The sequence below is a fragment of the Pongo abelii genome, chromosome 9 (genome assembly GCF_028885655.2).
Source record: "Pongo abelii isolate AG06213 chromosome 9, NHGRI_mPonAbe1-v2.0_pri, whole genome shotgun sequence".
NCBI classification, from domain to species: domain Eukaryota; kingdom Metazoa; phylum Chordata; class Mammalia; order Primates; family Hominidae; genus Pongo; species Pongo abelii.
The window spans coordinates 30,768,597-30,783,066 of record NC_071994.2 but is presented as its reverse complement, the minus strand read 5'-3'; the positions used below and the strand labels follow the sequence as shown (position 1 = coordinate 30,783,066).

The 14,470-nt window shown below is 45.1% G+C and overlaps 1 protein-coding gene across 12 annotated transcripts in view; it reads left to right on the top strand.

Moving 5' to 3' along the window:
- PRR5L (proline rich 5 like) overlaps positions 1-14,470 on the top strand; it is an 87,450-nt gene that overhangs the window by 57,032 nt on the left and 15,948 nt on the right. For all 12 annotated transcript variants that reach the window (XM_024254931.3, XM_009246465.4, XM_063728480.1 and 9 more), the window contains 2 exons: positions 2,448-2,539; positions 11,483-11,623. In XM_024254931.3, the coding sequence (XP_024110699.1) occupies positions 2,448-2,539; positions 11,483-11,623 (233 nt within the window). The remainder of the gene's footprint in view (positions 1-2,447; positions 2,540-11,482; positions 11,624-14,470) is intronic.

Here is a 14,470-nt window from a genome sequence, read left to right as displayed (position 1 = left end):
AGCATCCTGTCTTGACATTGAAAGGGGGAGTAAGTAGGCACCAGTGCTGACCTGCAAGGTTCTCTCTTCTTCCCCTCCTTCAGATCAAGAGGGCCTCTGCTTGTCTTGGTTGTAGAAGGCTTAAGATAAGGGACATCAACAAAGAAGCTGGAGTAACCTTTTGCCCTTTGGGGTAAATTATCCAGGTGCTGGAGTTCACCTTGGTTCTAGGAACCAGGGTGACTCAGTATGTGAGAGGGTCCTTTTAGACTTCCCCCTCCTCCTCCCTGCAGTGAAACAGCATAGCCTATATTTGAAAGAGGATGGTGACTGCTTCAATCAAATGTTTATTTGATTATCTACTATGAGCCAGTACTTTGCTAGGTGCTGGGGAGTCAGGAGTCAGAAAAACCATCACAGCATTACAGGCCCTCATGGAGCTCACACATGAATCAAATCATCACCAAGTATAAAACTGTACCTAGGACAAGTACTAAGAATACAATCTGCAGCGGGGTAGTTTGACCAATGGGGAGAGACTTTCCCCTAGAAGTGATGTTCAAGCTGCAACTAGAAAGATAAACAGAAGTAGATTAGGTAAAGAAGGGAGAGAAAGAGCAGTCAAGGCAGAAGGGCTAGCACATGCAAAGGCCCTGTGGCATGACAGAGAAGGGTGACTGAAAGAGGGATGATTAGAGCCCAAAGGCTGACAGGAATACAGAAGGAGAGGATCAAGACCCAGAAGGAGGAGGCGGATTCTCCTGGGCTGTGTAGATCATATTATTGATGTTTTCTTTATCCTAGGAGCAAAGGAAAATGTTCATGCTAACCATTAAGTCCTGTTCTACACTGTCGCATATTTGGGTTAAATGGTAGCCTCCTTCCACTCACCAGCCCCAGTATCTGCAAAAATCTATACACTTGGCATTTTCCATCCATTCATGCAAAGATTTTAAAAGATTGATTTATTGAAGTGGCTGCACCATGCTAAGCACTATGATGAGAAAGACAGATGGGGCTCCATTCCCACTCCCGTTCCAGTGATGAGACAGAGAAGAAGTGAATAAGCCGTTCCAATAAAGTGTGATCAGTGGTTTGCACAGGAAAGTTGAGGGTGCCCTGGATTTGCATTTTCCCCCTGTGAATTTCACCGTGACCTTTCAAAATCTGCACATCTTTGGACCTGCTGGCTACTAGTCATGCCCTTGTTCTATTCTCTCTCCCCAGCCACTGCTTTTATTGCCCATTAAATTAATAGATGGGAGGCACCAAATGAATCTTTCAAGATTTATTCAGTGGAACTGGCAGTGTCTTGCCAAACGCGTCTCTCAGTGTCTAATCTTGGCTGACCCAGTTTCTCTGCCTCGGATGAGCAGAGGCAGTGACCAATATCAGCTCTGATATCTAGGTCATTAAACAGCAACTGCTGTGCAGGCTCCTCTCTGCCAGGGCCCGTCTTTCCTGGAGGTGCAGAGTTCCTCACACAGTCTTCCGATGGCATTGGGTGACCTGTGTGCTCTCCAGCCTGGGGTAGCAGGGACACTTGGCCATAGCTTAGGCTTCCTGATCCTCGGGGTGAGTAGGGACAGCATCAGGAGGCAGGTGCTGTGTTTTGCAGATGGCCTTTTCAGAGAATGCTGCCTTCCCAGTTACCGTAAAGAAGTGGGTGGAGGAAACAGTTTCCAAGTTCTCTTTCTGCCTCTCTCCATTGACAGCTGAAACCCAGAATAAAGCCTGTATCTTAATGAGTAAGAAAACAAAACAGTATATAGCTGTGCACATGATCTTCCTGGATAAGATTGGCCAAGAGCATGGGTTCTGGAATCACAGCTTTGCCTTTGAGCTGTGTGACTTTGGGGCAGTTAGTTGGCCTCTCTGAGCCTGTAAAGCGGGGGTATTAGAGTCTAGTCATGAGATATCTTATAGGTAAGTAAACTAGCATAGTGCTGGATAATGTTGTAACCATTCATGTAATAACAATTACTATGTGATTTTAAGATGTCAGCTCCCTTTTCTGGATTGGAGGATGGAAAGGCATATTTGCATATTTTCAGTTGAGTTTTCCCACCCAGTCGTACATTTGCTATAGTAAAACCTTGTAGATCAAACATAAGTAATGCACTCTCTTTCCTCCCCACACCTAATGCTGCACCTCCCATTCACAGTCTTACTAGTGAAGACTAGTAAGTTTAGATTACTTATTAGTAAGACCAGAGAGTTAGGATCAATACATGCACCCTTGTGAGATGGAATATATTTCTGCCCTGAGAATTTCTGTTGGTCTTAGCCTGGAATTAAGCTCCTGTAGCACCACACCTCTGCTCTCTGGGCTTTAATAGCTCCTGGCTGCAAGTCTTTTAGCATGTGCAGCTTGACATTTTATGTGAAACTGTCTGCTGGCCTCTCCTACAAGTAATGATGAATTCTTTTCTTTCTTCCTCCCTTCCCATCTTCTCGCCCTCTTGTAGGTGAAAATCGCATTGAGGTTCTGGCTGAAGTCTGGGACCACTTCTTCACTGAGACTCTCCCTACCCTGCAGGCAATATTTTATCCAGTTCAGGTTAGTCTCGTTGGGGAACACTTCCTGCCATCCTCAGCTATCTGTCTTCTCTCCTGGCCCTTGCGGCCTGGGGGCTCCTGGTAAATGGGAGAAAGCTTGGAGATTGGGCACTTGCATTGCTTAAGGAGTTTAGAGATTGTTTAAGGGCTCTCTGGTTCTATATTTAGTACCTAACTTCAAGTGAAGAAGAGTGCCTGCATAACTAGCAATTTGTAGGCTCTTGTTACCCTCTTGGTTTTGAGTATGTCTTTATATTCTTGGAGTGGTTTGTTTTTCTTAGTTTTCAGAAGTAGAGAAGATGGGGGAAGGGAGATTTCTTGTCTCTTTTCTTTCGTTCTCCCCTGCCTCTATCTTTCTTCTCTCCCACCCCTCCCCCCGCCTTTTTTTTTGTGTGTGTGAAGCACAGTTTTAAAGCAAGTTTGCTGTCGCATTCAAATCATGAAAAAGGAGTAACATTCCGTGTTCCTCTGTAAGGGATCCTACGTGATTTAGTAGGAAGAAGGCTGGACAAGGAATCTGTAGGCTTAGATTCAAGAGTGTGGGTTTGGGCAGAATCATTTATCTTCTGCCCAAGCATAGCTCCATTGTATCTCCTACAAAACGAGGAATTTAGAATAAAATATGAATGACACCTCTAGTATTCTTATTCTGTGACATCCACTCCTTCTACGATTTGTGTTGATATCCTCGTCCCCTTGTCTCTGTAGAGGTAATACCACGATGATCACTGCCAGGTCGAAACCACCGCTAAGGGAGGTTGACCTATAGATGTTCCTCTCCAAAATACATGTCTCTCTCACTTAAGCTGCAGTGTACTCACCCTTCTCTCCTCCCACTGGGCTTGAGGCTTCGTATGTAATTAGGTACTGTTGAAGTGTGGGTGTCGTATGCAGAGGAACACAGCGATTAAGCAATGGGTAGAATGACCTTCTGCCACGTAGATTGTTTGGTCTGAACAGCGTTTTAAAGGAATTTTGGATTGCTGAAAACATTTGTCAAATATTTAAAACCTGGGAGGTTATGCTTATAGATTCCATTTTCCATGTTAGACCCACCGTGTAACATTTCCGGTAAGATAGTACAGATAGAAGCCTCTGTCCTGTAGCCTGCAGAAACCTTCCCCTTCCTTACAGTAGTCACTCATCAGCCATCAGTGAGTCTTCTCTCAGGAAGATAGGCATGGGGATAAGGTTGCCAGATTAAGCAAATAAAAATACAGGATGTTGGCCGGGCACAGCACTTTGGGAGGCTGAGGCGGGTGGATCACTTGAGCCCAGGAGTTTGAGACCAGGCTGGGCAACATGATGACAACCCATCTCTATTAAAAAAAATTAGCCAGGCATGGTGGCTTGTGTCTGTAGTCTTAGGTACTAGGGAGGCTGAAGTAGGAGGATCACTTGAGCCCAGACGATCAAAACTGCAGTGAGCTGAGATTGCACCACTGCACTATAACCTGGGTGACAGAGCAAAACCCTGTCTCGAAATAAATAAATAATACAGGATGTTGAGTTATAGTTGAATTGCATATATAAGCAAATAATGCAATATTTGGGACATATACTGAAAAACTCTTCAAATTTAACTGGGCATCCTGTGTTTTATCCGGCAACCCTACTAGAAGGGGTGTGCAGAAAAGACCTGGATTTGTAGGTGGACAAAGAGACATGTTGAATCAGTACTTGGCGCCTCCTGTGTTTAAAGGCAAACTGAACCAGACCCAGGACAGCAACATGGTACCACCATTTCGAGGGGCCCTGGGTCTCTCTTCAGGCCATTTGTATAGGGAATTCCAGGGTGCAGGTGTCCAGATGGTTCTAGAATGGAGAATGCAGGATCTGGGTGGACATAGCCCCAGTATAGTCAAGAAGGCAAAGGTGGGGGAGGGGGGTTTTAAAAGCTCAGAGCCAGGCAGGAGCCCAGACATGTGGGTCTAAGGATAGCTCTGTTTTGGTTCTCTTGAAAGATGGTAAGATCTGGCAACAATTAATATTGCCCTTGTTCACCTCCTCAGTCCCCAGTGACTGACTTGAATGCTGCTTCTCTTCTCGAGTTTGCCATGGCCCCCACCTTGCTGGCTTCCCTTTTCCTGTCAACTCCTGAGGCCATTTGCATGTGCTAACCCTGCTTTATTCAATTAGCTGAATTGGGTTTGGGTGAGATGGGCATGTCCAAATTCAGATTGTGTACAGGGAATATTCCAGGGACGTGGCGAAGATCTGTAGCAAATGGTCATCAAAGGTATATAGCATACCCAGAAAAAGGCAAACTGTGCCTTCCTCCTCCTTTTTGTTCTCAGCTGATCCAGGTTCACATATTTATAGTTTTATAGGACTGTATGCTCTTAGGTTTTACTTTTTCTTTGTGCTTAGCCTAGAGAAACTGGATGGCATTTGGGTAACAGGGATATGCACTGTTATTTTTTTTAGAGTATGTAGGTTGTGAGGAGACAGGCTTGGTTTTGTTATGTTTTCCCCATCAAGCCTGAAACAAGAACAGAAAAGTGAATTCTGGATTAGTATGAATTCCTTCTCTGATTCATTGTGGGCCTAAGAGATGACTAAGGCCTGGTAACAAGCCAGTGCTCTGGTGAATGGCCCCAAATGATCCTCTAAGAAAGCAATGATTAACTTGTTTATGTGGCAGGTTGGTATAAACTGGGTACCCCATACCCTCCCTTAAAAGTATTTTCTGCTTGCATCAAAGGCCAGATTCTGCATATAGAAAAGGCCTTTATGGGTTGGGAACCAGCGAGGAGTTCTCAAGATAAAGCTTCCCCCGCTAGCCATGCTGGGGAGGAATTTAGATATTGAGAGATTGGGATATTGGAGCCAGTTCTAACATAAATGGTGGTGGCATGTTGCTGTCCTTGGCCCGGTTAAACTCACCTTTAAACACAGGAGGTACTAGGTACTGATTCAGTATGCCCTGCTGGTCACTTATAAATCCAGGCCTTTTCTTCTGAGAGTGTAATGTTTAACCATGGGCTTAGAAGTCCCAAAGGCAAAATCCATCATGTTCTCCAGGTGAGTGCTATAACTACCCATGCCCAGTCTAGACCCAAATGACTACAGGTATTTCATAGGAAGAAGTGATGGCAACAGAATAATCTGGGGAAGAAATGAGGGAGGGGGAGCAGCGCCAAAGAGGAACAAAGTGGTTCAAAGCATGAGCTGCAGAGTTAGCTCATGACTGACTGTGTTAGTCTGTTTGTGTTGCTATAAAGGAATACCCGAGACTGGGTAATTTATAAAGAAAAGAGGCTTGTTTGGCTCATGGTTCTGTAGGCTGAACAAGAAGTGTAGTTGCCAGCATCTGCCCCGGGTGAGGCCGCAGCAAGCCTTCACTCATGGCGGAAGGCAACAGGGGAGCCAGTGTATCACACGGCAAGAGGAAGCAAGAGATAGGGAGGAGGTGGCAGACTTTTTAAAACAACTAGCTCTCTCATACTAATAGAGTGAGAACTAATGGAATGAAAACTCACTAAAGAGTGAGAGCTCACTCATTACCAAGGGGAGGGCACCAAGCCATTCATGAGGGATCTATCCCCATGACTCTGCCTTCTACTAGGCCCCACCTCCAACATTGGAGATCATATTTCAACACGAGCTTTGGAGGGGACAAATATCTAAGCCATATTTTCTACCCCTAGTACTCCAAATCTCATGTCCTTCTCACATCGCAAAATACAATCATTCCTGCCCAATAGTCCCCTAAAGTCTTAACTTATTCCAGCATCAACTCAATCAAAAGTTCAAAGTCTCATCTGAGACTCAAGGCAAGTTCCTTGCACCTATGAGCTTGTAAAATCAAGAATAAGTTATTTACTTATAAGATACAATGGTGGCACAGGCATTGGGTACACATTCCCATTCCGAAAGGGAGAATTTGGCCAAAAGAAAGGGACAGCAGGCCCCACTTGAGTCTGAAACACAGCAGAGCAGACATTAAATCTTAAAGCTCCAAAATAGTATTTGACCCCATGTTCCATATCCAGGGCACACTGATGCAAAGGATGGGTTCCCAAGGCCCTGGGCAGCTCTGCCCCTGTGGCTTTGAAGGGTGCCAGCCTCTGGGTCTGCTCTCACAGATTGGAGTTGAGTGCCTGTGGTTTTTCCAGGCTCAGGGTGCAAGCTGGTGGCTCTACCCTTCTTGGGTCTAGAGGGCAGGAACCCCCTTCCCACAGCTCCACTAGGAAGTGTCAGGGGCTCCGACCCCACCTATCCCCTTGGCACTGCCCTGGTAGAATCTCTGTGGGGGCTCCACCCCTGAGGTAGGCTTCTTCTTGGGCACCCAGGCTTTTCCACACATCTTCTGAAATCTAGGTGGAAGCTGCAAAGCCTCCTTCTCTCTTGCACTCTGTGCACCTGTAGACTTAGCACTATGTGGAAGCTACCAAGGCTTATAGCTTGCTCCCTCCAGAGTAACAGCTGGAATGGTACCTGGGGCACTTTGAGCCACTGCTGGAGCCAGAGAAACTGGGATGTGGGCAGCAGTATCCTGAGGTAGCACTGGGCATCCCCTGAGTGCGGCCTCCAAAACCATTATTTCCTTTTAGGCTTCTGGGCCTGTAATGGGAGGGACTGTCCCAGAGGTTTCTGAAATGACTTCAAGGCCTTTTTTAAACTGTGGTCTTGGCTATCAGCACCTCTTTCCGTTTTAGTCATGCAAATCTCTCTAGGAAGTGATTGTTCCACAGCTGTCTTCTATTTCTCTCCTGCAAATGCCTTTTCCTTCTTCACTGCATGGCCAGGCTGCAAATTTTCCAAATTTTTATGCTCTGTTTTCCTTTTAATTATAAGTTCCAACTTTAAGTCATTCCTTTACGCCTATTCCTGATCTTAGGCTGTTAGAAGCAGCCATGCCACATCTTGAATGCTTTGCTGCTTAGAATTTTTTTTTTTTTTTTTTTTTTTTTTTGAGACAGAGTCTTGCTCTGTCGCCCAGGCTAGGGTGAAGTGGCACAATCTCAGCTCACTACAACCTCCACCTCCTGGGTTCAAGCTATTCTCCTGCCTCAGCCTCCCAAGTAGCTGGGATTACAGGTGCCCGCCACCATGCCTGGCTAATTTTTGTATTTTTAGTAGAGATAGGGTTTCACCATATTGGCTAGGCTGGTCTCAAACTCCTGACCTTGTGATCCACCCGCCTTGGCCTTCCAAAGTGCTGGGATTACAAGTGTGAGCTACCGCGCCTGCCCTAGAAATTTATTTTACCAGATACTCTAAGTCATCACTCTTAAGTTCAACCTCCCACAAATCCCCAGGGCACGGACACAATACAGATAAGTTATTTGCTAAGGCATAAAAAGGGTGATCTTTATTCCAGTTCCCAATAACGTCCTCATTTCCATTTGAGACCACCTCAGCCTGGCCTTTGCTGTCCATATTTCTATCAGTATTTTAGTTATAACCATTTAACTAGTCTCAAAGAAGGTCCAAACCTTTCCTTGTCTTTTTGTCATCTTTTGAGCCCTGAGCCCTCCAAACTCTTCCAACCTCTGCTCATTCCAGAGCTGCTTCCACACCTTCAGGTATCTTCATAGCAACATTCTACTCCTTAGCACCAATTTTCTGTATTAGTTTATTTTGCATTGCTATAATGGAATACCTGAGACTGGGTAATTTATTTATTTATTTATTTATTTAAAAAAACAAGGTTTATTATTTGGCTTACAGTCCTGCAGGCTGTATATGAAACACAGTACCAGCATCTGCTCCTGGTGAGGCTTCAGGAAGCTTATAACCGTGGCAGAAGGTGATGGGGAGCCAGTGTATCACATGATGAAAGAAGGAAGCAAGAAATGGGGGAAGAGGCACCAGGCTCTTTTAAACAATTAGCTCTCATGTGAATTAATTGAGAACTCACTTATCACCAAGGGGAGGGCACTTAAGCCATTCATGAGGGATCCACTCTCGTGACCCAAACACCTCCTACTAGGTGCCACCTATAACACTGGAGAAAACATTTCAACATGAGATTTGGAGGGGACGAATAACCAAACCATGTCACTGACCTGGGTTCACATCGTCAGTCTGCCACTTATCATCTTGATATTCTTGGGAAGATAACTTTGCCTCTCTGAGCCTTGGTTTTCTTCTAGAAAATGATAAAACTTGCTTCACAGGAGTGTTAAGAAGACTAAGTGAGATAACACATGAAAAGCACTTAATTTTGCATATGACATACAGTAAGGGCTTAAGAATTGTTGCCATCATCATCAACATCATTATCATTATTATTCTCTGCACAATAAAATGTGTTGGAGTCACAGCAGATAATCCAGTTATTTGGACGAGTTTTTCCCATGTCATGGGCTGAGCAGATGAGTTGACAATGGGTGACTGTTGAGTGTCTACCATATACTGGCACTGTTATGGAAGTGTGGGCACAGCTCCTGAGAGTTGCCTAAGTGGGGTTATGACCTGTATTTTCCTAGTCATCCTACTTAGGAAATCATCCCCCCAGTTGGTGTAAGACAGTAGGCTCTCTTATACACTGTTGCTGGGAGTACAAATGGATGCAATCTTTTTGGAGAGCAACATGGCAGTATTTTTTTTTAAGACTTTTTAAAGGCATATTTGGATTGAGTAATTTTCCTTTGCAGGAGAATAATCTGGATCTGCTGATAAAATATGCCCAACATGGCATGGATAAATATGTTTGAAACACACACACATGTGTGCAAATGAAAGCATCTTGGTCCGGAGATGGTTGGTTACACAGAGTGTGTTCATATAGTGGTAGAATATTACGCAGCCTTACAAGTGAGGGAGGTCAATATGTGCTGGTATGAAAAGATGTCCAAAATATACAAAGTGAAACAAAAGCAAGCTGCAGAACAGTAGGAGGGGTATAATCTCTGTGTGGGTTTAAAGGTTTTATATGTGATTTTGTGGATATAGGAACTTTCTGGAGAAATCCAGAATATAAATAAAAACCTCAAGGAGCAGTTACCAGTGTGGAGTGAGAATAAGAGATTAGACGAAGAGGACTTGTAACTTTACCTTAAGCCCTTTTTCTGATCTGTTTTAATCTTTGCTTTAAATGTTTTATAATATAAATACAAAACCAAAAACAATAAGGCAAAATAATCGTCTATTTGGAGTGCAGTTCGGGGGAATGAAGAGTCCTTCGGGATGCCTTGATGACCTTCTAGGGAATTCCTAGATAATCAGTTCTGGAAAGTGATTTGGCAGTTGTTGGAGCAGGAGGTCCTAGAATTGTTTCCTTTTGCTTTGCAGTCTTTCCTTCCCACCAGAATTGCCGTTCTAGTTTCTAGAAGGTTGCCTGCCCCAGTCTTCCTTTTTCTCTCTTCCCACATTCTATAGATTAAATCAGACAGTTCTATTGTTCACTTCCCTAGAAGGTTGTGAACAAAAAGTTATTTATGTCCCCTCTGCTTCCAGCATCACACAGGACGAAGAGCCAGGACCTGGCCAGAATAATGCTGCCTAATGCTGGCTCTCTCCTGTTGCCTCAGCATCTCTGTCCATCCATCCATCCAACAGAGGTAGTACCAGCTGGCCAACTTTTAAAAGATATTGAAGGAATAAAACCCAATCAATGTCTCTCATTATAAGATAACTTATTTAAAGCACCCAACATAATGTGAGCTCTATTTATAATTTTTTATGTTATTTAAAGGTATGGGTGGTGATTGTGTGTATCTGTTGGATGTGGGGGGTCAGGGGATATAGAGATAGCAAAACCACTCTTGACCATGTTTCTATAAAACTACAGAGTGGCAGGAAATATAAAACATCCTTAAACCTTGGTCAGCTTGGGAGGGTACCCTACTGATGTCTTTGGTTCTACCAGGAACAACCGACTTTTAGTGTGCATTTGTATGTATGTGTGCAAAGGAGAGTCTGAAAAATGCACCCTCTTTTCTCTTTTGTTCTTAAAAAACTTGAGCTCTAAAATCAAGAAGTTTGGGTTTGAAACCAACCTCTACTTTGGGTGTATTATAGTAAGTCTCTGGGTTTTCAGATGTTTCATCTGTGAAATGGGTTTGGCTCTACCAAGAACAACCGATTTTTAGTGCACATTGTATGTATTGTGCAAAGGAGACTGAAAAGTGCACCTTCCTTTCTCTTTTGGTCTTGGGAAACTTGAGCAGCTCTAAAATCAAAAAGTTTCATGTACCATAAAACCTAAAGTATAATAATGATAATAATAATAATAATAATAAAAGAAAAAAAAAAAAAAAAGTTTGGGTTTGAAACACAGCTGTACTTTGGTTGAATTATAGTAACTCTCTGGGTTTTTGGGTGTTGCATCTGTGAAATGGGTTTTATAATGGTACCTATCTCAAAGGGTGGTTGTGGGGATTACACATGTTGTTGACATCTAAACTATGTAGAATCATGCCTAGCACATAGAATTTAATACATGTTAGCTTATTTATAGTTATTATTTTCACCTTCTGCTCCCTACCCCATCCCCACAATTGAACAAATCCCTTTCCTCCTACTTTCCTATTTATTTTCCTTCCTAAATTACCAGTATTTATATAACAATCTAAGAGGTCCTGTGTTTTCCTTCTTTATTTGTATGATAGATGTTCGGATACATTACAGATGAAGTTGAGAAAACGGCCTTGAATGTAGGGAGGTAGTATTGATCTTCTCTTTGTTTCTCCCATCTTTCTCTTTCTCTCCTTCCTGGCCACTCATAGCACTTATAATAGTGTGGCCCTGATTATATGTGCCTTGTATTGTCTTTGGGTCATTTAGGTAGGCAGGTGGAGTCGTGCCTTATCTTAACAGCATTTTAATTCCAGAGGAGCCAAGTCTTTGGTTCTTTGAAAGACACACTGGCCCTTGCAGACGCCTCATCCCATCTTTGGTACTATATAAACCTGTGTTGTCTTGAACCCCACATGGTCAGTGGCAGATTCAGTAAGCTCTCACCTCCCGGCCCTCTCTCCTCTGTCCTCTCTAGGGCCAGGAGCTGACTATCCGCCAGATCTCCCTGCTGGGCTTCCGAGACCTAGTCTTGCTGAAGGTGAAGCTGGGTGACCTGCTGCTGCTGGCCCAGTCCAAGCTGCCCTCGTCCATTGTCCAGATGTTGCTCATCCTGCAGGTGAGGCTGTGCTGGAGACTTGCCCCACGGTGGAGGGAGGGAGCGAGGGAAGAGATTGCCTTTCTGAGATGAGGGGGAAGGAACCTAGTGACCAGAGCACCTTAGCTTGGCTTACTACTATTTAGTTTGTTGGCCCGTGTTCATTCATTCATTCATTTGTTCACTTGAGGTGCATTCACTGAGCACCTGTTAGGTCCTGGTGCTGTGCTTGGTGCCAGGACCACACTGGGGAGTGAGGGAAGCATAGTCTTTCATTCAGGAAGTAGATGCCCTTTTCCCCTCTCCAGTGATGCCAGGGAGCCACAGGTTGCAAGTCATAGCAAAGAATACACTTTTGGCCTAGCTTAAGCAGATGAGTAACTCCCTGAAAAGCTCCCAGGGCAGATGGACTTCAGGAGGGATTACAACCAGGAATGAGGCTGTCTCGGGCCATGAAGCCACCATCCTTTCTCTACTTCCTAGTCTCTACTTGTATCTGAGCTACTTTGTCTGTCTTATCTTGTCCTATCTTTCCTGGACTTGGTCTTTTTCTCCCTGCAAGCTTATGTTCTATGTTTGGTTTGTACCTGATCGAATGTGACACCTCAGAGCTGATGTGTTTCCAGTAAGAGACTGCCCAGTGGCTGCCTAGTGTCACTCAATCCCAATTCTAAATCAATACTAGGAATTTGAGCTAACACTTATTGGTCCTTGGCTATGTGCCAGGCACAGGCCAAGGACGTTAAGTGTGTTGTTTCCTTAATCAGATAATCCAGACAATCACCGTATGAAGTAGGCATTGTTGTTATTCCCATTTTAGAGGTGAGGAAAATGAAACCTAGTAAGTTGTGTGCTTGCCTGAGGTCCCTCAGCTAGGAAGAGGCAGTAAGATTTGGAATTATGCACACCGTGCTTCCTCCCCAGAGGAAATAATTTAATTGGTCCAGCTTGGGCTAGATGATTCCTCTTTGCCCAATCAGCCATGACCCTTGAATAAGATCAAGCAGTATAAACATGGCCTTGGCAAACTCATTCCTATGGGTGGGGGCACACAATTCTCGATGAGTAGGGTTTTTGGCTAGGGACACCTGCAAGAGGTGACTACTATGCCTCTTCACCTCTGTAACAAGTTCAGATGCTGCAGCATTAGCTCTGAGCCCATCCTTAGGGAAGATGGCTTCATCCTTGATCAGGCTAGTGGTGACCCCTTGCCGCCCTCACAGTAGCAATGGAATGTCAGGCATTGGGGCCCCAATCCTTCCCCCACATCCCCCAGCTGGTGTTCTCTTTCAGTCCTTGAAGCTGGGCCATCCTTCTGGGCATTCTCCCCCTTTCCTGTAATTAGAGAGGAGGAAGAGTTGCCTAATAGGATGAGGGTGGGTGTAATTGGCCAGAATGCCAGGTCAAGTATTTTTATGGAAGAGATGGAGAAGGAGGGGGATAGAAAAATGCATGTGGGGCTCGGGTCTGAGAAGCCTTAATTAGAGCATGCTTCCTGAATAAGGAGTCTTGAAAATGAGCCCTTTGGGATTCTGATAGGAACATTCGGAAAGTTGGGCTCCCATCTTCCCATTTCAGTTTATAATAGTTTAGGGCTGAGAAGAGATTCCTTTGTGTTTTGGGCGGTGGCGGTTTGTTTGGTTTTGTGGGAAGGAGAATTGATCCAGTCCTGCAGGTGAAGACTCTCACCTGTTGCTGCTGGAACAGGAGGGCCTGTGTCTATAATGAAAAACGCCTATCACATTCCAACATTCCGGGCCCTATGCCAGGTAGCCCTGCAACCATATGAGAAAGCTGTCATCATACCCCTGAGTCCCCAAAGACAGGTGAGGCTGCTTGCCCAGGAGAATCTACCCTCATGCACTCTGGTTCCTGCCCCCATTTGCTCTCCATGGGACGGCCTCAAACTCTTCAGTGGTTTCCAATCAATCTTAGAAAAACAGCCCAAGTCTGTACCCTGGCCTTCAGCGTCTCCCACCCTTCCATCCCTGCCTGGAACCTGACTTCCCCACTGCTCTGGTCTTCTTGGCTTCTCCTGGCTGCCATGGGATCTTTGTGCTCACCATTCCTTCTGCTCAGAACACTTTGTCTTCTGGGGTCCTCAAGCCCCTGTCTAATCAAGGCAGGTCAGTGTTTTCTCCTTGCCCTTGTGCCCTCAGCACCCAGCATAGTCTTTGGCACATATAGGTATTAATTAAACACTGTCCAGGGAATATAGCACCAGCTAGTAGAAGGTTGAGCAGGACTGATGCTGGGTCCCTGACGTCACACCCATGTTGGTGACCGTCATGTAGGGCTTCTTCTCTTGGTAGAGGGAAGTACAGTCAAAGAAGCTCTGGGATCGTGGCGAATTTCCAGAAAGTCAGGCAAGGAAATGGTTCCTCCTGTGTCTATACCATTATTTTTCCCATCTCACAGCTGAGATGGAGGTTCAGAGAAGGTGGCGACCTTTCTCAAGGTCTTGTACTCATTTATAAGAGAGCTGGATTGCTCCCCATCCTTTAGCCCTTGTCTTCCTACCTCCACTTAACCTTTCTAGGCAACTACTGCCTCCCTTCTGCAGTCTCCCAGGGTACTCGGAAACGCCCCACAGGCATCCTACAGATCATTAAAGATCGTCCCTCTCTCCTGCAGGGCATCTGGCATCACTTCCCCTGAGGGCTTCCTGGGAATGGTGCCTTTGGCCCATGTTCTTCCTCGCCAGGAGCTCTAGAGCCTGGGGCTGGGGGTGTGACTATGAAGAACCCGGATCTTTCCCCGGCCCAAGTCCATCTTGAGCAGCAAGGGCGATGGCCTCTGGATCTGAATGGAACTTCCAGGTGGCACTGCTCTGGGGCCATATCTGCTACAGGAAATTTGGGCCTCGGT